At 50.9% G+C, this 23,009-nt stretch overlaps 1 protein-coding gene across 2 annotated transcripts in view; it reads right to left on the reverse strand.

Moving 5' to 3' along the window:
• The window catches only part of PTK7 (protein tyrosine kinase 7 (inactive)), a 95,956-nt gene that overhangs the window by 27,831 nt on the left and 45,116 nt on the right, over window positions 1–23,009 (reverse strand). Inside the window, exon 1 of one of the 2 annotated variants that reach the window (XM_084624477.1) lies at window positions 22,870–22,897. The exons of the other annotated variant lie outside the window; for it this stretch is intronic. Within the exon in view, the coding sequence (XP_084480603.1) occupies window positions 22,870–22,882 (13 nt within the window). The 5' untranslated portion in view covers window positions 22,883–22,897. Of the gene's footprint in view, window positions 1–22,869; window positions 22,898–23,009 lie in introns of those variants that run through there. 2 annotated transcript variants of the gene reach the window in all.

The following is a 23,009-nucleotide window of genomic DNA, read 5'->3' on the forward strand; positions in this document are numbered from 1 at the left end:
AAGCGGCACAGAAGCATTCAGCACTCTCAATCTGCCCAGGTACCGTGCTCTGGGAGCCCAATCCAAAGAGAACGCCGCCATTTCCAATCCTGGCCTCGAATCAATATCTTCATAAATGATCTGGAGGATGGTGTGGATTGCACCCTCAGCAAATTTGCGGATGATACTAAACTGGGAGGAGTGGTAGATACGCTGGAGGGGAGGGATAGGATACAGAAGGACCTAGACAAATTGGAGGATTGGGCCAAAAGAAATCTGATGAGGTTCAATTAGGATAAGTGCAGGGTCCTGCACTTAGGATGGAAGAATCCAATGCACCGCTACAGCCTAGGGACCGAATGGTTAGGCAGCAGTTCTGCGGAAAAGGACCTAGGGGTGACAGTGGACGAGAAGCTGGATATGAGTCAGCAGTGTGCCCTTGTTGCCAAGAAGGCCAATGGCATTTTGGGATGTATAAGTAGGGGCATAGCGAGCAGATCGAGGGACGTGATCGTTCCCCTCTATTCGACATTGGTGAGGCCTCATCTGGAGTACTGTGTCCAGTTTTGGGCCCCACACTACAAGAAGGATGTGGATAAATTGGAGAGAGTCCAGCGAAGGGCAACAAAAATGATTAGGGGTCTAGAACACATGACTTATGAGGAGAGGCTGAGGGAGCTGGGATTGTTTAGCCTGCAGAAGAGAAGAATGAGGGGGGATTTGATAGCTGCTTTCAACTACCTGAAAGGGGGTTCCAAAGAGGATGGCTCTAGACTGTTCTCAATGGTAGCAGATGACAGAACGAGGAGTAATGGTCTCAAGTTGCAGTGGGGGAGGTTTAGATTGGATATTAGGAAAAACTTTTTCACTAAGAGGGTGGTGAAACACTGGAATGCGTTACCTAGGGAGGTGGTAGAATCTCCTTCCTTAGAGGTTTTTAAGGTCAGGCTTGACAAAGCCCTGGCTGGGATGATTTAACTGGGAATTGGTCCTGCTTCAAGCAGGGGGTTGGACTAGATGACCTTCAGGGGTCCCTTCCAACCCTGATATTCTATGATTCTATGATACTGTGGCTGCTCTGGAGCACAGGATTCTCTGACGTACTAGGGTGGATACACTTGCTGTCTGAACAGAAGGGGTCTGTGCGAAAAATGAGCTAGGGCCAGCCTGATCCAGGTGCTGGCTACGGATTTTACAAACACATACTCAGGGCCCAGGATGTGTCAGAGGCCGGACCTCTCTGGTGAACCAGGGGAAACGACGCACTTGTCCTCTATTTTTATAGTATATTTGGAGGGTAATGGAGGCAAACATTGGTTGGGCCATGGTAGATCCTAGTGACATGCTGGATTAAGCACTCTAGCGCCAGGACGCGTTGGGAACCCGCCGCGTGAAACGCAACAGGAGCAGCAACCCTTGTGCTCTCCTTCAATGATAGAATTTCGGGCCAGAACTTGAGTGGATCCAGGAGCTGGATAACAGATTTTCTAAGGGCTCATGGCAAGGACTCATCAGGGTCTGAATTTTAGAGTGAACTAGCAGCAGCCAGACTTGGGGCTTGCCTACACAGACATTTAGTTCACAGAAAGCTGGGGTGTGACTCTACCCCGCACTAGCCCACCACGGACTAACTGTCCCTGTGGACCCTGCTGGCACGCATTAACAGCTGGCTAATGAGCTTTGATCTAGTCCTGAGTGAAACCTCACTGCAGCTGATGGGCATGCTGGCTACCTTCCATCCAGACTACACAAGGGAGCAATTACAATGGAAGCCACAGCCCAGAGATTAGACTGAATGCAAACATGGGGCTGGGTCTTTTCTGATGGAGCTGCGTCAGCCAGAAGCAAGCAGAAAATCAGGAGACAAGAGAAGTTCTTGTAGTCTGGCCATGAGAGAAAGTAAAGAGAGAATGCTTTTTGGGCAGAGTGTTGGCTGAAAGAGGCTTGGAATTGTGAGCAAAGAAATAGCCTCCTGTTTGATTCCTACTATGTTCAAGGAAACAAAATAAACAGGACTGCACCAAAGAAATACACGATCCCCGTATCAATTTCTCTTCCTAGCGGAGGCAACCTACAACACCCTGAATACTGGCTAACCACTTGGGCTAAGGAGGAGTAACACTAGTTTTTTATGTGTTTTGAACAATTTCTTTAGCACTCAGTTTGGTGTGACACAATTAGCACTTGAAACCTTCCCAAAGGCATTTCTTTGTCTTCTCCAGTTTCATGAACAATTGTATCTGACACCATATACTTGTGGCTGCTACCCTGTGGCTGATAAACAGCAATACAAGGAGATAATGCAGGGGTGGGACTAATCACAGAGAAAAATAAATGTTTCAGATCACATTCTGTAAAGGACATCAGAGCCCACCTACTTAGTAAATAGTTTTGTCTCCCCACATAGAGACCCAACAGTATCAATGTCAAGGTAAACTGAGTTTGACAGGGCTTGTTTCTGCGCAGAGAAACTTTCTCTGAGGCTTTCAGAGCATAGCACTGCAGAGACCAGTCCTTGGCCTCCTGCAACAGACATCTCACCTTAGGTCCCTCTCCCGCTGAGCCCAGGCTCACACTCAAACGGGGACTCGGTAGGGAAACACAGGTGCTGCAGAGGTGGTGTTGGTTCCCTCAAGTCAGCCCTTGACACCTCAGTGTGGCACTAGGGCACTGCCCTGCCAGAGGTGCCACGGTGGTGGAGTCCTGACTCCTCGGGCCAGTAAAGACCCCGTAGCAGGCGGCTGGACGCCAGGTGGCAGCGTCCTGCTCACATTCTAACGGCACTGTTACACTTCACTGAACTGACTCGTAGTCCTTCACCGGCCTGCAGCGCTGCGGGTGCAGAATGGCCGGCCAGCGACCCACGTGCAGAGCCAGGCACACGGTCTGAGAGACGCTTTGGATTCCTGTGGAATGAAAAATTCTAGTACCAGAGCTGCATCCCACATGCTCCATCTCTCCCCCTCCCACACCAGCCCCCCTTTTCCGGCCACTGCCTCTTGTGGGGTAGGTCAGGTAGACTGCATGTTCTGTGCACCACAGGCTGTCAGTTTCAGCTCTCTGTAAAGCACCCTGCACAGGAGGGGTTGTCTAGATAATCACGCCCGGATATTCCCTGCAGGCCAGGGGTAATGCAACTCAGACAAGACAAGCCCTTTATAATTGCACTGGGGAAAAGCAGCATTTGAGTCCCCACACTGACCAATGTCAGACCAGGGGAATCCCTTCCAATGGACAGCAGGCTCTCTGCACTCTGCCATGAGTGCCCAGTGTGTGAACTCACCAGAGTGACTTGAGGAGACTGTTCCCCAGCACAACCCAGACGGCAAGGCAGGCCTGGGCAATCGGTACTCTCAGAAAGTCAGAGAGGGGCTGAGCATCAGCTCCAAGGCAAACTGAGGGATGAATAGCATGACTGTTCTGACTTCAACCGAAAGGGCTGCTTGAAAAAACACAGTCATGAAAAAGCTGATTAACTTAATTAGGAGTTAACCTAAAAGTCGAGGCTGAGTTCCAAAGCATTTCAGGAGTGAAATGTAACTGTGCAGCCCACAAGACCAGGGACACAAGTGCTAAAACAGCTCTGTTAAACCTGCGTACACACTCCCCCCACAGTATTATGATGTGTGCGTACCACAATAACTCACCCCCGTGTTATGCAAAAAAACCACTCAAAAATCTGGTTTTCGCCTGAATTGTTTCTCTGTGGCCTCTTGCCGGAGGAATGCATTTTGGGACAGTTTCTGACTGATCAGAGAAGCAAGCCTTAAGTTCTGGTGCTTTGTAAAATAAATGGGGGTATTTCACTTTAAATACGTTTGACTGAAAGGTACAAGCCTCCAACTGAGCTAGTTAACAAAGGTTGTACTTGTGGCACCTTAGAGACTAACCAATTTATTTGAGCATAAGCTTTCGTGAGCCACAGCTCACTTCATCGCTCACGAAAGCTTATGCTCAAATAAATTGGTTAGTCTCTAAGGTGCCACAAGTACTCCTTTTCTTTTTGCGAATACAGACTAACAGGGCTGCTACTCTGAAACTTAGCGAAGGTTGAGGGCCAGGGCCATTCTACTCTTGAGCAGCCAGGAGAGTGGCCTTGTCCCTTCAGTCCATGGGACAGCGAGGAGTGAAATACAAACCCCACTCTCATGTGGCAAAAAAGGACTCACAAGATTTCTGCAGACAGGTGTGGATACAAGCTGTATCCAACTGAGTGAGCATTCACCCAGCTGCACCAGCAGTGAGACAGCTGAGGGAGGACCCCGGCTCCCTGCTGAGGTTAAGGAGATCTAGTTCTGTGGCTGGTAGCTCAGAGTGAAATTATACCACATGCTTGGTGAGTTCTGCAATTTCAGGCCTGGTACATTCCTGACAACAGCAGGCCCCTCCATAAGCAAAGTCTATAGAAGCCACCGACCCTGAACAGGAGAGTGGCAAGAAAGAAGATGACAGTGGAGGTGGCTTCCTATGGGAACATCTTGTGCATTAGCTCTCAATAAGAACCACTGCAAGACCCGGACTCAAGCTGTCTAATATTGACTGCTGGCTAACCACGTGGGTTAGCAAGGAATAACACTGGTTTATTGGTGCTGGGAATTATTTCTTTAACGCTGTTTGGTGTGACACAGGAGCAGCACCTGGCCGAGTGAGGCTGGCACATGGTGAGGTGTGAGGAGGGGGGGATCTGGACACAGTCAAATCCAACAGCAAAGGCCAAAAGCCTCCTGCAGAGATGGGAATGGGGGGCTCAGCTGTTCCTGGGGAGCAGCACTTCCCTCACATGGAAAAAGGCCTTCCGGGCCTTTGGAAATCTCAGCAGTCATGCCCAGAAATCAATGGCCAACTGCATCTGCTGTGCCAGCCTGGCTCCCCCAGGAGGGAGGGAAGTAGCCAACCACATGGCCATCACCTTCCCAGGACGCCTGGTCTCCTTTCTCCCACCCACCCACGCTGCCGTGGCCTTGGCGAGCTCCCCTCAGCAGGAACATTGTGGCCTGATGCCCTCTGAGTTATGGGATGGGAGTGACCCCAAACCCAGTGGGTGGATTTATTCCAGGGGAAACCTGTCCAGGCCTTCGGGTTGGTAATGACAGATCCCAAAAGTGTGAGCTTAAGTAAGCACATCTGTGTGCTCTGCAGACAGAGTTAATGGCAGCCAGTGCTGAGTGCACCTAACCCTCCAGCCTCCTCGGGTGCTGCGGGCTGCAGGATACAGTGCAGCAGGGCAGCCTGTTTTAGCCCTCAAAAAACTGGCCAGCGTGAAGGGACTTGGCTCCTTGGAACTGGCCATAACCTAGGGCCCATAACTCAGGGCATGGCGCTGGGGACAAGAGAGGGCTCCTGGCAGCTGCAGCAATTCGCCTTGGCCTCCCCATGGCCAGCTGCAGCAGAGTGCAGGGCAGGGAAGGAGTCAGGAGGAGCTGGGGCAACGGAGCAGCAGCTTGCCCAGTGCTAACCCTCCAAAGAGGGCACCAGGCTGCCGGTCAGAAGACCAGGACTCTGTTGCTGTGATGGCCACTGACCTGACTTGCCAAGTGACCTAGGCCAAGCCACCAGCTCTCCCACTGTAACTGCCCCTTGGTGACAGGAGAAGGGAGCTGCTGTTACTGAACTGAAGCCCAGGAGCTCATGACCCCATGGAGGAAGGTCAGAGCCCCCCAGCCATGATAAGTGGGGCCTGCCTGCGTGTTAACAGTGGGCTGCAGAGACTCCCCTTGCAGCAGGTGCGGTCCTGGCCCACGGCCCCTGAGAGCGCGAGGAGGGAAGGGAGCTGAGCATGGGCACTAGAGGAAGAGGGCAGGTGCCCCCAGCACTGTGGAGATACTGCAGGTACCCCCTGGCAGCGAGCAGGACTTGGATCCACACCGCCCTCAGCATCCAAACACCCAGCGCTCCGCTGTAGTCAGGAGCGAGTCATCACCAGTCACGGGCCTGGAGACAGCGCCCGAGGCGCCAGGGTTCAGGGCTCGGCTCGGAGCGGGGAAGCGACTGACTTAAGTGCTGCAGTAACAGACACCACAAAGCATTCCAGAGAACTCCTCCAACCCTGGCGCTCACGCACGCATGGCTTCTCCCGGAGCACCCCCTGCCAGCACCGGGGGGCTTACAAAACACCAGTCTGCGAGGCACCAGCAGGGAAACACCGCCACGTATTCAGAACATCCCAGCACATGTACACAGAGCCCCACACGCCTCCTGCTCCAGGCTCTACTCTGCCTACAGCCCCAGCAGCGTCCTCCCCCTCACAGGGCCACTCTCCCCCGCGTCACCCCGAGCAGTATTAAAGACTCACCATACTGCAGGGCACAAGGAAACTAAGGAAGAGCCCCATGGAATCTGCCAGAGCCTCTGAAGGGAAGGAAAACGCTGACACGTTACGGCCCATTTCTTCTCTTTTAACCCCAGCTTTCCCTGCCTGCATGTGTCCATCGAGTCACAGTGCTACCCCCCGGGACATCACTTCAGGCAGTGCCCACGTTTAATAAGGCCGCTGGAGCAGGGCCTAAAGCCGCAGTTGTTTGAATTGTTCAGTAGAACGAAGTAGCCAAAAGGCGATTTAGGCAGACACTGACCACACCACCGGCCAGGGCAGCCCGCTGGGTCACTAGCAGCTGCTCTCACAGCTGCACGGTACCAGAGAGAAGGTGGGGCTGGCAGTGGAGGCTCAGGTACCGGGGCAACAAGCAAGAAGTAAGCACTGGGAAGAGCCAGCTTCTCCGAAACACTCGCTAGGCCAGAAGCACTGCTCATGGCAGCTGTACAAGGAGAAGCACAAAAAGACTCAGGCTCAAAATAAGAGGCAATGCTTATTTCTGCACCCACTGTTTAACTCCTCCTTGGCTGCCCCCAGCATGGCTAATCGGCAAATGCAGAGTGAGGGTTCCCATTGCAGGCGCTCCAGGGACCCTCTTTCTGTGCAGGGCAGCATCTCTCCTACCCCCCCGCTGCGTCTGATCTGAACAATCGCCAACAGCTTGAAACAATCTGAAAATCACCGTCTCTCCCACTTCCTCAGTGACATCTCTGGGGAATGCAGCCTGACCACAAGCCAGACACAGCTGCACAGCTTGGGCTCTCCTTTGTCTTCGCACGGACCCTCCTCACCTACAGTTTCTCACTAGAAGGAGCAGGGGACATTGCAGCTGCACTCAAGGATCAGCTGCCCCTTCCAGACACTTAGTGTCACATTAAGCTGTGTGGGAACTGCCCCAGCCTTTGTTTGTAGCCCCAGAGGATGCAGTAATGGGGACTTTTCAATACCACTTGTACAATGTTATTAAAGTGACCACGTACACAGAGCAAACCAGAGGGTGGTGCCGGAATTTCTCCAGCCGTTCAGCGGAGCCAGAAACACGCCAGGTTGGAATGTGTGCTGACGTTTTGCTGACCTGTAGCTTCATTTGAGAGCAGCAGCCACTCTCGCTAGTCAGACTATGCGGGACCATGCCTGCCTTTGTGTTTGTGCAGTGCCCAGCCCAGCACAGGTCTGGATGCTGACTCAGGCCTTCCTCCCACCAGGAGGGATGATTTAAACCCCAGTGAGTTAAATCAGCAAGCAAGAAACCTGGAAGGTCCCCCGGGGAGACATGTGGCCTGCGGGAGACCTCCCCCAGCCCTAGCATGGAGCTCAGGGCTCATTCAGAGGATTGTCACTCCCAGCCAGCACCTGGAGCAGCCTGCACATCTCTGATCTGAGCCCCGAGCAGTCCCGACCCTGTGTGGTGTGAGCCAGATGGGAGTCTAGCCCAGTGTTTCCCAGCCTGTGGGTGGCGACCCAGAATGGTTCTAGATGGGTCGCTGGTCTGGTGCAGATGGGAGACCCCAGGGGTGAGAGGGCTGGAGAGTGAGCTGGACCCCTGCATCTACCCTGCAGCAGCTGTTCGCATCCCGCGGGGCTGAGCCCCAGGCTGGCACACAGAGACTCAGCACCATTCAGCCCTGGCCCAACTGCCCCTGTCATGATGAAGGGGCAGCCAAGCCAAATCTGAGTGAGTTGCATTGTGACCTGGCACACAGATGGGCTCCGGGCCAAACCCACGTGGTGCTGTGAGCCCCTGTGCTACAACACCATGACATTTCAGATTTAAATATCCGAATCCATGACATTTAAGATTTTAAAAATCCTATGACCCTGAAATATACCAAACTGGATGGTGATTTTGGTAGGGCCCTACCCATGGGGATAACAGCCTGGCCCTGCCTCCCCCAGTGGTGTGGGGTTAGGTACAGGAGCGACTGCCAGGTGCTCAGGCACTATGCTGCTGGGGGCCTCAGAAGTGCCCCAGATCGACAGAATCAGAGGTGTGCAGTGACTCCACGCACCGCGGCAGCCGTACCACGACTCTCAGTCAGACACCTCTCTGAGCGCCAGGACAGGTGTGGAAGGGAGCAGCAGGAAGTCACCCCATTCCTTCCGTTAGTGGCTGAGAGGATGTAATAGCTCCCCACATCACATTAGACAAGCCGGGGGGGTGACCCACAAGGCAGGGTTAGGAAGTTACCTGCCGTTTCCTGGTGCTCATTGCACTGCTTGAGGGCGTTAGCTTTATTCACTGATGAGACAGCTTGGTCTCTCAGCCAGCTGCCGGGCAGTCAGCCCTTGGGGTGAAGTGGGCATGGCTGCGTGTTCACAACAGTACAGAGTCTTTCACACACTAGTTGCAATGGACAGGCTCAGCGGATGCCCCAAGCCCATCTTGGACCTAGCCACCAGAGCGTTACCGTCCCGCTGCTCGCTTCCAAAGCGAAGAGAATCCGTGCCGGCTCGCAGTGCGCCCTGGCAGGGTGGGACCACGTGCAGAGTTCAGCTAACGTTAGTCCAATCCCAACGCAGAAGATAAAATCCGAAGCACTAGAAAACGACCATTGTGTGGAGGCTGCAGAACGCAGAGGACACAACAAGCCAACAGAAGCCTGTCTCCTCCCAGAGCATGGGGCACCCTCCATTCTCTGGTTCAGAGGAGGAGCTCAGCAGCTGGCACAGTGGCTGGCTAATTCCTCACAGTTAGTATGAGAATAACCGAGACTAACTGGCTCCACAGCATTGAGACAAATGTCTTTTCCATAAATAAACGTACCCTGGACGTTAATGGAGAAAACTGATGTGAGCCAGGTTCTCCAAGGAGCTCTACTGCCGGCAGAGACGGTGGGCTCAGCATACACGGTTCCCTCTCAAAGTCACAGGACTAGCTCCAGAAGCCCGGCTTAGGAAGCAATTCGAGCAAGTGTGGCTGCTTTCCGATTTGACACAGACAACACCAGCAAGAAAGAAAAGCTCTTCTAGTGCAAGGAAAGCTCACAGAGCATCAGATCACCAAGGGGTCCCGCCAGCTAGACACACACCAGAGTCCAGGCTCTAGCCATTCTGCCTTGCAAACGATACTTATGTTCTGTTGTAGTGGTTCTCAAACTTTTGTACTGGTGACCCTTTTCACACAGCAAACCCCCTTATAAATTAAGAACACTTACAAAATATTTAATACTATTATAAATGCTGGAGATGAAGTGGGCTGTGGGGCGAAGGCTGACAGCTCGCGACCCCCCATGTAATAACCTCTCTATTCCCTGAGGGGTCACAACCCCCAGTTTGAGAACCCCTGTTCTATTGGAAGTGTCAGAGGTAGAACTACCTGAGCAATGCACCTATGGCCCACGACGACCCATCATCAGTCCATTTTCATCATGAGTTAAAGCAGCAAGCAAGAAACCTTGATTTAAATAACAGATTTTAATCTTGTTTTGCATTTGTACATTTTCTTAAAGAAAGGTTGAATCTCATCAGTTGGTATATCCATTAAAACACATTGATTTGCAATTAAATATAACCTTTACACTAAATTTGGTGTTTCATTTTGCTAACCAGGAGGATATACTATAGCTATACACATGTATTTAAGCAATTATATCTAGCTTAACACATATTTATTCAGATTCTTAATTTTACATTTTTTATTACATTAGAAAAATCTTTTTACTAGATTATTTTTTATTTTTTGACTCATGATTTGTGTCATGCTCTATTTGGATGGAAATTCAAAATTCAATAAAAATGCACAAAACCATCATTTTAAAGTAAATAAACCTTAAATGTACTGGATACATAAGAACAAATAAGTAAGTTTTTCAAAACATGTTAAAACCAAGTGATTTATTAAACAAAGGAAATATTATTTGTAGTTAACAAGTTTAACTGATTGGTTCTGGTCACCACATCCTTCAAGAATTTAGAACTAACAGATCTCATCCTCTCACACCTACTTCTTATTCATAGATTGGAAGAGGAAAACAAACTTTCCTGCTTTTTCAATTCCCAATCAGTTTCTTAGCTTGGAATAGACTAGGCATGGAAATAAACTAGCCATTGAACTGAACTAGTTGAATAAACTGAAATGAAAAAAAATCTCTATTTGCACAGTGCTGTCAAAATCTGGGTTAGCTATTCAAACTTGGATTGCAGGTGCTGAGCCAGTGACTTCCAGCAGTTCAGTGGTTTGATTATCTTTAAAACATCAGACAGAAAATATGTATTGCTTGCAAATTAATTATTTGCTTTAAACTGAAATGATTTTAATAGACTATAGTAAATTAAGGCCTTAACAAAGGCTGTCATAATTTTAAAGTTAATGTTAAATAAGGCTTTTTAAAAAATATTTAAATTTTAAAAATCTGATTTAAATTAAAAATTCATTTGTAATGAAGAAGCCATGGATTGTTATTCGCCCTGCCAGAGGTGCAGCAGGGCGGGGACTACGGGTCCTAGCTTAGGATTATCCTTTGTGACCTGAGCAAAGCCACATTGCCTGCTGGGCTAAGAAGGTTGGCTGCAGCCTGGTCCATTTTAAACAAGTTCAGTGCCTGCCTTGGGCACATGCTAAAGGTCTTACACAGCAACAGTGCAAGAGACATAAGTAGGGCAATTCCTTTATACAATCAGGTGAATGGCAAAGAACATCAAATGCGAAGAGATGTTTTTAAACAGAGAAAACTTGTTTCAGAGATGCTAACACCATAGAGCTCTGTGCCCTGAATCAGCCCATACATTTACAGACAGACTTTCCTCTTGAGACTGGACTTTTCCCGACAGCTGATAACACTGAACCCCAGGTCGTCCCCAGACAGAGCCAGCCCCCGGCACTCTTCTCTCTGGAGATGCACTGCGAAGCATGCACAGATCTCGTGGTGCAATGTCAGTTTGCACACATAATGACAGGTTTCAGAGTAACAGCCGTGTTAGTCTGTATTCGCAAAAAGAAAAGGAGAAAAGGTGCCACAAGTACTCCTTTTCAGTTTGCACACAGCGAACCAGCAGCTCAAACAGGATATGTGTTTGAGTTTTACAAACAACACCAAAAAGCTTTAGCTATCTACGACCAGTGAACAGCCCCAGGGATTTCAAAACTGTCAGATCTTTGCAGGAGTCACACAATTGCGAAGTGTCAGCACATCTCAGTCTCAGGAACAGCTCCGGATCAGTAATGGCCTGTGAAGCCATGTCACAGTTAGAGTCCTGAGAGCGGCACAAGCCTTCAGCCACCAGGGAAAACAAAATGTCGACTGCAGGCCCATGGCCTCCGTGCGATCCCACCACGTGGAACTGACCCATGGTACCACCACGGCCTGCCTCACACCCAGTCATTTACCCGTGGCCCAGAGATCCTGAATGCCATTTATCCCAGCAAAGGTGGGACACTTCAATACTTACAGACCAAATTAGCTTGTAAGCTCCTTAGGCAAGGACAGAGTCATTTGTGTTGTGCCCAGCACAACAGGGCCCCTGTCCTGACCGGAGCCTAGGCACTTCCACAGTACACCAAGCTGTAGTCTGAAGCATAATGCTTTCTTTGGAGGACTTAGTACAGAAGCAGCAGACATGCCCTATAAGCAGGAATAGAAAGTGCTCCTTGCAGCTTTGCATCCTTAAAGAACAGGATTAAGAGACACCTCCACACCTTTCGAGGCACAGAATACAACTTTGGGCTCATCTGCTAATTACATAACCCCAACTAACAGCGGAGACAGCGGCAGCAGGTTGTAATCTGAGCAACTAGGTTAACGATTCAGTCACCTGATTTACGGTAAACGCTCTCCCCAGCATCTTTAGCACTCCGTGTTTCCAGCTTGGGTTACACTGGCAGGGTAAAGAGAGGTCTGTCAGTTAAATGACCAGCAACGCAACCTGTTAGCTGGTCATCTTGGAGGGCTCAACAAAACCACCACGTGAAGGGAGCCTATCGCAGAAACAGAGCCCAGCCTGGAAATACTTTCCTTGGCACATGTCCGATGGCTGACAAGCCTCTAAGGCCTGTACACACATGAACTAACCAACGCTGGAGCAGCCGTCCTCACAGTGCCAGCATCCCCGATCACAGACGCTCTCTTTCTGGCACAGCAGAGGCAAAGCCCCCTCCTCCCTGAGCCAGTTGGGTAGTAGGAGTGCTGGATGAGCTGGTGCTGTAAACCACCCTCCAGAAGGGCTGGGCGCGTCAATCCTGGGGCCCCAAGAGGTCACGCTGAGATAATGGATGCTGTCCTCCGCCCCCTCGGCGAGGAACAAAAAGAGGTGCTAGGCTCGGCCCAGCTAAACCCAAAAACTAAGCGCTTCTCTCTAGTGCCTCCTGGCTGAAGAGCTTCAGACATTAGTTGCTCCACCTTCCCACAAACAGATACCCCATTTTCCCAGGTGAGGGCATTGATGTGACTTGCCCTGGCCACCCAGCCAGCCCAAAGCAGACGAAACCCCGGATCTCATGACTCCCAGCCCAGCACACTCAGCGCGGAGAGCTGGAGGGAAAGGCCTGGAGGAAACATTCACTCACCCTCAGCGCTACCCTCTTCAGTCTCAACCACCGGTTTTAAGCAGACTTCTGTGCCCCACTTCAGCCCTCCTGACTCCACCTCTGCCCAGCCCTCCCAGACTGTAAGGCTCATGAGCGCCGGACACCTCTGAGCAAGTCCAACACCCAGCCCCCCCCCACAGACCTCTCATTCACGGCCAAGTGAGCCATGTGTTTCCTGGCACCGGCCAGCGGGATGTTATGAACTTCCTTCTCTTGCTGCTAATTTTCAGCATGATGGGACAAGGAACAGCACAAAACTCCTGAGTCTAGCTCCCCTCTTGAGAAAAATGTGAAACCACGTCCCTGGTTTTTCACTACTGGAAGCTGTGGAGGCGAGTGCCGAAAGCTAGCAGGTTCGGCAGATCCCTGGCATGCTTACCAGTACAATACGAATCCTTGCTTCGAAAGGCAGTCTCCCCATCCGCATAAAGAACACTGCTCAGAGCATGACAGCCTGCTCTGTGCTAGGCCTATGCTACAGCTTAGCAGGATGGAGAGATGCTCAGCTAGTCCAGGGACAGGAGCCAAACTAAACATTGAGAGTGATGTGAAACTCAACATGATTTCCAGCCCCCATGCTGCTCAGTGCGAGGGTCTCCGGTTTAGAAAGCCCCTCAGACCTGCGGAGTTGACAATAAAACATTTTAACCATCCAGGCCATATGGAACTACTTTAAAGGCAGGGAAGAATTTCTGGATGCGGCTGGCCTGTTCTAATCAACCTCAACATCTGGAAATTCCTTTAAAGCCCGTCAGGCTCACTTTTTAAGAGTACACTGCATCCAAACCAGAACTTTAGGAGGAAAAAGAGGAACAAAAATCTTCTCTGCACCCAGAAACGTACTGATCTAGCTAGTCTATGGCCAGGGATCACTGGATCACAACACAACTCTACCATGGGAGAGATGGCTGCTGCACCAGGTGGACGGCTCCATCACAGTGGTAGGGAAACCAATCTTCTGGGTGACAGACTAGCTAGACAGGCCAGGCGGGCATTAGACTAGCAACAGAAGAGGCAGGGGACCAGGGTAACACAGGACAAACCCAAGCCTGTGGCTCAGACTCGAGGTGCCAAGGGACACAGAAGAAATTCTTTGATCACTGGTACAGCAATGCTGGAAGCCTGGTTAAACAAGAGGAATTAGAAATGCTCACTGATGTATGAAATTTGAGATAACTAGTATTGCTGAGAGGTGGTGAGAGGAGTCACGAAACTGGAATGTTAAAATCGCTGGCCACATCCTACCTAGAGAGAAAGGAGGGCCCTGAAACTCAATCCCCCTTCTCAACGGGCTGGACTGGTAAAACTCTAAGTACTTAGAACAGGTGTATTCTCTGCATGTATTAGCTGCGATGTTCGCCAGAGTCCCAGGGATCCCCCAAGAGGATACGTAGACTCAGGAGACTGCTGTCACCTCTCTGCTCCCTCCGCTGGTCTGACAATCGCAGCAGCAGCCCTCCTAGGAAGGCAGCATGCAGGAGAAGCTGGGCTGGAGCAAAGGGCTGACATCTCCATCACAGACTTTGGCTCTGTGGGCCTCCAGTGGGCAATGTCTTTTAAAAACAGGCTCCGAATGTACTGCTGAGAAGCCAGCTACATCTTCAAGCCAGAGTTCAAAACAAAAACCACAACCACCGAACAATTTTAGGCCTGGTCTATACCAGGGAGCTAGGTCGGGAGAACAACTTCGCTCAGGGGTGTGAAAATCAACCCCCCTGAGCAACAGTTAAACCGGCCTAACCCCTGGTTTAGAGAGATCAACAGGAGAATTCTCCCATCACCACGGCTACCCCGTCTCAGGGAAGCGGAGTAGCTACGCGAACGGGAGAAGCCATCCTGTTGGCGTAGGGAGCCTGTCCAGTGAAGCACAGCCGCATTTTAAGTGTAGACAAGCCCTTAGTTCCCATCAGTCTCTTCCAAGCTGCTCATTAAGAGATGCTGTAACCAACTGCTTTCCATGTCTCTCTACCTCCTCGTGCCCTGTACCGAGGAACAGCTGTGCAGCCTTCAGCTGAATTTCTACCCATTACAACAAAAAGAGAACAAAGCAATTATAGTTTCAGGCCTGTAAACTGATCGCTGAAGACAAGGCTGAGGCAACCCACCCAGTAACATGTATGAAAACAGCTGGCCTCCCAAAGGGTTCCTAGAGGAATTCCTTCAATACCACACTCAGCAGGGAAGCACGGGCAGTCTCCACTGCACATGGTTAACATCACAAAGCAGGCAGCCCCTGCTCACACATGCTCTCCTTCACTGCTGCATGGTAACTCCGATTCCTACGTCTCCCCCTCCAACTGTAACAATTGCCTCCAAAGAGCATTTAAATGCTGATCCTGTTACATAGAGCAACCTGAAGACAAAATCCCTGCAGGAACCTTGGAGCAGGGATTGCAGCCTCCAGAAACCCCCTCACTGATCCCCCCGGACCATGAGAGTGCAATCCGAGGTACTGGCGCTTGCCTTGCAGAGCTCTCTGCTCCAGTCACCCCTCAGGACCTGATCCGTAGTATTCCCTCCCCGCAAACGTTACCCGCTTCATCTCCCTTCTCCCTGCAATCTTCCATGCTGTAAGGGCTGAGGCATTTCTCTTTAGTAAGCAGCAGCAGTCACATTAGGGCACCAGCAACCATGAGCTAAGAAGCAGAGAGTCACATTCTCACATTCCATCTAAATTGCATCAAAACCCTGTTCCTGCCATGGGAATTGGGACAAGCAATGCAGGAAGTGCAGCTATGCCAACGAGACACTACCCCACATCCTGTGTAGCTGCAAACACCATTCCAGAGTCTGGCAGCTGCAACATGACGCCATCAAAGATAGCCCGGTCAGAGCCATCCCACCATCCATAGGGAAGGTTGCCATGAACTCCACCATCCCCAGAACCGACAGCCAACTGCAACTGGACATTGTCATCGCCGACGAGGACCAGAAGAAAATCATCATGGTGGATGTCACAGTGCCCTTTGAGAACAGGACCTGGGCCTTCTGCAACACCCGAGCTCGAAAGCTAGAGAAATATGTCCCTCTGTCTGACCCCTTGAGAGCTAAGGGTTACCAGGTTCAGACAGAGGCATTGATCATTGGAGCCCTGGACACATGGGACTCCAATAACAAGCAAATGTTGCGGGAATGCGGAATTGGTCAATGCTACACTCGGCTGATGTGGTAACTCATGGTGTTGGATGCCATCAGATGGTCAAGAGACATCTACCTAGAACACATCACCGGACATTGGCAATACCAGGAGGGATGAGCTGGAGTGCTGATGAGAAGCGCAGTGGGAAAAGTAACTGAAATACTTCCCACACAGATTGTATTTTCTAAATGGACAACCTACCCTAAATGCTGAATTCCTGGGGGACAATCTTCACTCATTGCTATATTTTGCTTTCCACAACCACTTTGTACACCTTTCCACAACCACTTTGTACACCTTTCCATGAGTGATGTACCCGAATACTTAGATGCAAATATCTAAACGTATTCTTAAATTTATTCACCTAAATTTGTGTTATTGCTGATTATGCACTATATGTATTATATTACTTTTAAAAACAAACTTTGTATTTGTGGATATTCTAAGCACTATACCCAGTTGTCCAGACACTTTTCTTAACCTGTGTACTATACAAATTTTTAACATTAGCTTTAATAAAAAATTTAAATTGGGCTGTTAGGAAGGCTCCTGTAGTAATAGTACCCACCACCACCAGGTAAAGAGACAGATCTTAGGATTTTTAAAGAAAACTCTGATAGCGTTCTGTCTGGCAAGAAACCACTTATTAACCATTGTGATTGTGAAATCTCTACTTCTATTGTTTGCCCTTTATGGTCCTCACTTCTGTAGGGTCTGTCTTGTTCTTTAATTGGTTCTGTCTGTTGTGTAACTAACTTTTTACAGTATTTAAATCAACGAAGATGGTGGGATGTGATTGGTTAAAGAATTGCTTTGTACTGGGCTAGGATTGTTGAAAAATACTGTTTTGTAGGACTTTAGTTTACAATGATTGGTTACGGTACAGCTAAGCAGGACCCAAGTTTAACTATATAAACTGGGGTCCAAAAGGAACTCCAGGACACAGCCCCAAGATCAGAGCTGCCAGACCTCAACACCCTGCCAACCACACTGTGCAGAAGCTGGAGGAGCCCAGGACGATCTAATCCTGACTGGCCACCAGGAAAGGTTCATCTGCCTTATTGGGAGTGGTGTGCATTGTACGCTTAGCATGTGTATTCTGTCTGGTAACTGTTAATAGAGGTTAAGGATATTACTGGGTCAGGCTTGTTCACTGGTAAAAGGCCCTGCAAACCTGCAGAAGATTACGCCCTGAGCCTACGGAAGGGTAAAGGTGGGGTGCCCTAGAGCGTGCAGGTAACAATGCCACCCCATGTGTGGTGTGACCTCCAAAATCAGTGTGCCAAGCCCTGACCCCTTCCCCATTCAGATCTCTCCTACAGACTCACTTCCTCTGAAAAAGCCACAGAGACTAACCCGGCTCAATCTCATGTTGCTTCCAGAAGAGCATTTCTTGGTCTCCCTGCGCACCTCATCTTTGTCTGCAAGACGAAATGCTGAGCAGGGGACTCTCTCCCTGTCTCTGGATGCATGTTGCGCAGCAGAACATAGGATGGCACCCTAAGGACAAAGAGCTATGGAGGTAACATGACAGCAAATCCGCCATAACGAAGGGAAAAGCCAAAGGGCGACAAGGAGGGGACGTCATATGTGTCTCCCAGACCAACTGGCCAGCAACTGCACTATGCAGCGGCCTGGGCATGGCAGCGGAGCCTGGCAGCCCGGTGAGAACAGTTGCAAGAGCCCTGACCACTCACAACAGTGTGAACGATCAGAGAAAATGTTTCCCACGTTGACAGTGTGCAGGACCAACACAAGGACTTAGTGTGATGCCCACAAGGTGAGAGGGCCACAATATACAGAGGGTTTGTGACGCTGTTACCATTCCTAAAGCTGACCAGAGATGACTAATCCCCACATCCTCCTGATGGTTTCCTCAAGCATCCTCAAGCAGGGAGGCAAAGGAACAGGTCATCAGGGGGTTAACATCTAATTAAACAAACCTCCTTGAAGAGATCCCGTTTGCTGGGGATGCTCACTGCTAACTCCCGGCAGACAGACAGACAATCTTAACGGGCAATGCATTATTATTTCACAGCCCAGATCCACACCCAGAGAAACCTCCAGCCGCACAGGGGAGCTTGTTTCACGGCCAAGGACCTGCTACACAGCAGAACAGCCACAGCTCGCATCCCATGAAAAGGCAACCCTCTTTCAAACACAGCCAAAGAGCCATCTTACCCCAGGCTTGGGACAAGTGTCTTGGCTCCAGGCAGACAATCCTCTGCCTGAACTGCTAACCATGGTTTTCACCCTACCATGTCATCTGCAAACATGTGCTGGGGCAGGGAGAAGAGGAGGGTTAAGCAAAATATCCCTTCAGGAGTCTAACTCTTCTGCAGATCTACCAGCCAAGAAGAAGAGCTGCCTAAGCAGAACAACTGGCCTCCATCCTGAACGCGTAGGTCACTGCTACTGCTTGGGCTGCCCCAGGGCCAGGGCTGCCTCCCAAACCTGCTCTCCATGCTCTCTCAGTCAGCCAAACCCAGGAAAGGAGGTGCCAAGCGTCCCCATGTCGATGTCGTCGTTCTCCCAGAGATACCTCCGGTACACTCAGCCATACGTGTCTTCAGTACTTCGAGCGCAGGAGTGTCTGCAATGGAGAGAGATTCCCAAGGCATGACCCTGCTCTTCTTCTCCAACACCCAGTTCCTGGGGAAGCTGAGCACGGTCACCCTGCGTGCTGGGAGGCCCAGAAGTGGGATGCCATTAAATGGCAGAGCCGTGTAAAGGGGCAGTGATGGAAATGGAAATCAGGCCGCTAGAGCTCTGCTGAACAAGCAGTTAGTTATAAACAACTAGCTTCCTTAAGGGTTCAGCATCCCAGGTAAGGCAAGAGAAGGGCTAAGAGCTTGCAGAGACCCATGGGTGGCCTTACTCTCCCCACAAAAGGTTCTCAGTCACACGGCAGATCCCAAGACTTCCAGCATGTAGGCCTGAGTGTCTTCCTCCAGACAGCTGTTCTCATTACTGCCTTCTACCTCAACCGAGTGCCAGGACTCCCACCCGCTACAGAGAAGGAGCGCGAGTGCGTTTGGCTTCCGGAAGCAGAGAACCGATGTAGCGGCAGTGGTGAGCTGGAGCCGGTTCGCGCGAACCAGTTGTTAAATTTTGAAGCAGTTGTAGATCCAGCTGTTAGCCCACTTCCCTGCACGGGGCGCTGAGGCTTTGATGGGCTCCGGCCGGGAAGTGATGTAATTCCTCCTCCTGCCACCGGTGGGCGCTGCGCTGCGGGAGCCACATGGGCTGCCGCCTGGCCCTGGGCACGAGCCCTGGTGCTGCTGCTGCTCCCCTGCCCCTGGGGCTCCCGCTGCTGCCTGGTGGGTCCCCGGCTGCTCTGCTGGGCCCAGGCTGCTCCGAGCCACTCTGCCCATGAGCACCCACCACCCTGCCCACAGCCAGCCCCTGCCTCCAGCCACCCCCCAGACGCTGCCCTGCCTGCACCCCCTGTTCTGCCCACACCAGCCCCTGGCGCACCCCCTGCCCTGCCCGCACCAGCCCCTGCCTGCAGCCAGTCCCTGGCGCACCCCCTGCCCTGCCCGCAGCCAGCCCCAGCCCCTGGCGCACCCCCTGCCTGCAGCCAGCCCCTGTCTCCAGCCACCCCCGCAGCCAGCCCCTGCAGCACCCCCTGCCCTGCCCACACCAGCCCCTGCCGCACCCCCTGCCTGCAGCCAGCCCCAGCCCCTGCCGCACCCCCTGCCTGCAGCCAGACCCTGTCTCCAGCCACCCCCGCACCCTCTGCCCTGCCCGCAGCCAAACCCTGCCGCGCACACGCCCTGCCCTGTCTCCAGCCAACCCCTGCCGCACATACCCCCTGCCCTGCCCGCAGCCAGCCCCTGCCGCACACACCCCCTGCCCTGCACACAGCCAGCCCCTGCCGCACACACCCCCTGCCCTGCACACAGCTAGCCCGTCTCCAGCCACCCCCGCACTCCCTGCCCTGCCCACAGCCAGCCCCTGCCGCACCCCCTGCCCTGCCCGCAGCCAGCCTCTGTCTCCAGCCAGCCCCTACCTCCAGTCAGCCCCTGCCCTGTCTCCAGCTAGCCCCACACCCCCTTGCCTCCAGCCAACCCCGCACCCTCCAGTCTCCAGCCAGCTCCACACCCCCTGCCCTGACCGCAGCCAGCCCTGCACCCCCTGCCTCCAGCTAGCCCTGCCCCACGCCCCTGTCTGCAGCTGGCCCCACGTCCACTCGTGCCCTCATGTTCCCAAGGCAGTAACCCTGCACACCTGCTTCAATGAGGGGGGCAGGGAGCAGCTGGGACCCATGCATGTGCACACCCTAGGGTGACCAGACAGCAAGTGTGAAAAATCAGGTCAGGGGGTGGGGAGTAATAGGAGCCAATATAAGAAAAAGACCCCAAAATCGGGACTGTCCCTATAAAATCGGGACATCTGGTCACCCTAGCACACCCCCAGGGCGTGGCAGGGCCCCACACATGTGAAACGGAGCTCATTTCTAGCTCAGGCCCATCTTTTTAAAAAAGAACTTTAGGCAGGGTTAACACACACCCGTATTTTCCCAGACAGGTCAGGCTTTTTGGTTCTTAAATCGCCGTCCGGGAGGAATTTTTAAATACGGGAAAATACGGATGTATGGTAACCCTGTTGGTACAAAAAATACATATTGGGGCACATCCCTAAAATCAGAACTTTTTATAGGGAACCAGTTGTTAAGATTTTGGCAGCTCATCACTGTGTACAGGTACATAATAACATAGGGCTGATAGTAGCTGATACATTCTTAATAACGTACGACTTCCAGACAGTAACAATCTGCCCGGTGGACTTTGGCAGCCAATCTCCTGGGGAGAGATTGGGAGAAAGTGTTAATTTTGTCCCTCTGAGGCTGACACTTATACTCTACCTGCTTAAGAGTGATTGGGGTGGCCTGTCCCTCCAGAATTTGGTCTAGATTCTTAGATGAACAAAGCAAGACTGGAAAGAACCAACATTTCCAGGCTGCAAGCCTTGCAGTCTCTTAAAACATTTACTTCCATGTCACTAAGATGAGGAGCCGTGGGTCTTTCAGGTGCTGGCTTGTGGCTTTCTACCCCCAACCTCCAGTCTCGGGAGGACTGGACTCCTCAAAGTGCTCTTGGTGGTACTCGCCTAGTGTCTCCAGACAACATCTCCCCACGCAGAGCACCCTGCAAGCGAGGCGCACCTACTGCACTGCACCTGGGAGTGACATCACCCGCTGAAGCACTGGACGCTTGGACTCTCTTGCAACACAAACCTCAAGAACAAATGGATGTGACAAAGCCACCTGACCCAACGCACATGGGGTCTGAGGTTCTGAGCCGACTCAGTTCAGTAAAGAAGCTTTTGCAGTTCAATGCACAGGGCACACAGAGTGCTACTGAGGACAGCTCATCAGACTCTTCACAAAGTCCCAGGAGACGTGCCCCTTCCCAAAACAGGGGCTGCTTTGGAATTGCCCCAGCCCCACTACAAGGCAGATTTCTGCTACACCTCGCGACTCTGCTACTTGAGCTCTACTCCCAGCATAAAAGAAGGGGACTTCTCCAAGGGCTTCTGCACTGACTTGTGAACCAAATCAAGCTGCTGCAGAGAAGGTGATGTATAGCCAGACGTGCTACCTTGAGCACCTGACAGCCTGACGAGATCACTGCAGATCCAGAGAGCCTATGCGCCTCTCTCCCCAAGGCAAAACTTACAGCCAGCACGTCAATCTAATGTGACGCCAATTTTTTAAAAGGGCTCCAGAGGTGACCCCACCAATCATAGGCCGGTAAGCCTGACTTCAGTACCAGGCAAACTGGTTGAAACTATAGTAAAGAACAAAATTGTCAGACACGCAGATGAACATAATTTGTTGGGGAATAGTCAATATAGTTTTTGGAAAGGGAAATCATGCCTCACCAATCTACGAGAATTCTTTGAGGGGGTCAACAAGCATGTGGACAAGGGGGATCCATTGGATATAATGTACTTAGATTTTCAGAAAGGCTCTTAAGTAAAGTAAGCTGTCATGGGACAAGAGGGAAGGTTCTCTCATAGATTGGTAACTGGTTAAAAGATAAGAAACAAAGGGTAGGAATAAACGGCCAATTTTCAGAATGGAGAGAGGTAAATAGTGGTGTCCCCAGGGGTCTGTAATGGGAGAGTCCTATTCAACATATTCATAAATGATCTGGAAAAAGGGGTAAACAGTGAGGTGGCAAAATTTGCAGATGATACAAAACTACTCAAGATAGTTAAGTCCCAGGCAGACTGTGAAGAGCTAAAAAAGGATCTCACAACAAAATGGTAGATTAAATTAAATGTTGATAAATGCAAAGTAATGCACACTGAAAACATAATCCCAACTATACGTATAAAATGATGGCGTTTAAATTAGCTGTTACCTCTCAAGAAAGAGATCTTGGAGTCATTGTGGATAGTTCTCTGAAAACATCCACTCAATGTGCAGCAGCAGTCAAAAAAGCAAACAGAATGCTGGGCATCATTAAGAAAGCATATGGAATGGCTGCCATAGGAGGAGAGATTAATAAGACTGGGTCTTTTCAGCTTGGAAAAGAGACAACTAAGGGGGATATGATAGAGGTCTATAAAATCATGACTGGTGTGGAGAAAGTAAATAAGGAAGTGTTATTTATTCCTTCTCATAACACACGAACTAGGGGTTACCGAATGAAATTAATAGGCAACAGGTTTAAAAACAAACAAAAGGAAATATTTCTTCACACAACACACAGCCAACCTGTGGAACTCCTTGCCAGAGGATGTTGTGAAGGCCAAGACTATAACAGGGTTCAAAAAAGAACTAGATAAATTCATGGTGGATAAGTCCATCAACAGCTACTAGCCAGGATGGGCAGGAATGGTGTCCCTAGCCTCTGTTTGTCAGAAGCTGGGAATGGGAGACGGGATGGATCACTTGATGATTACCTGTGCTGTTCATTCCCTCTGAAGCACCTGGCATTGGCCACTGTCAGAAAACAGGATATTTGGCTAGATGGACCTTTGATCTGACCCAATATGGCTGTTCTTATGTCATTTTGCTTGTGTTCTCTGATTCCTGAAGTCAC

This window comes from Lepidochelys olivacea (genome assembly GCF_965140295.1).
Source record: "Lepidochelys olivacea isolate rLepOli2 genome assembly, chromosome: 3".
Lineage (NCBI taxonomy): Eukaryota > Metazoa > Chordata > Testudines > Cheloniidae > Lepidochelys > Lepidochelys olivacea.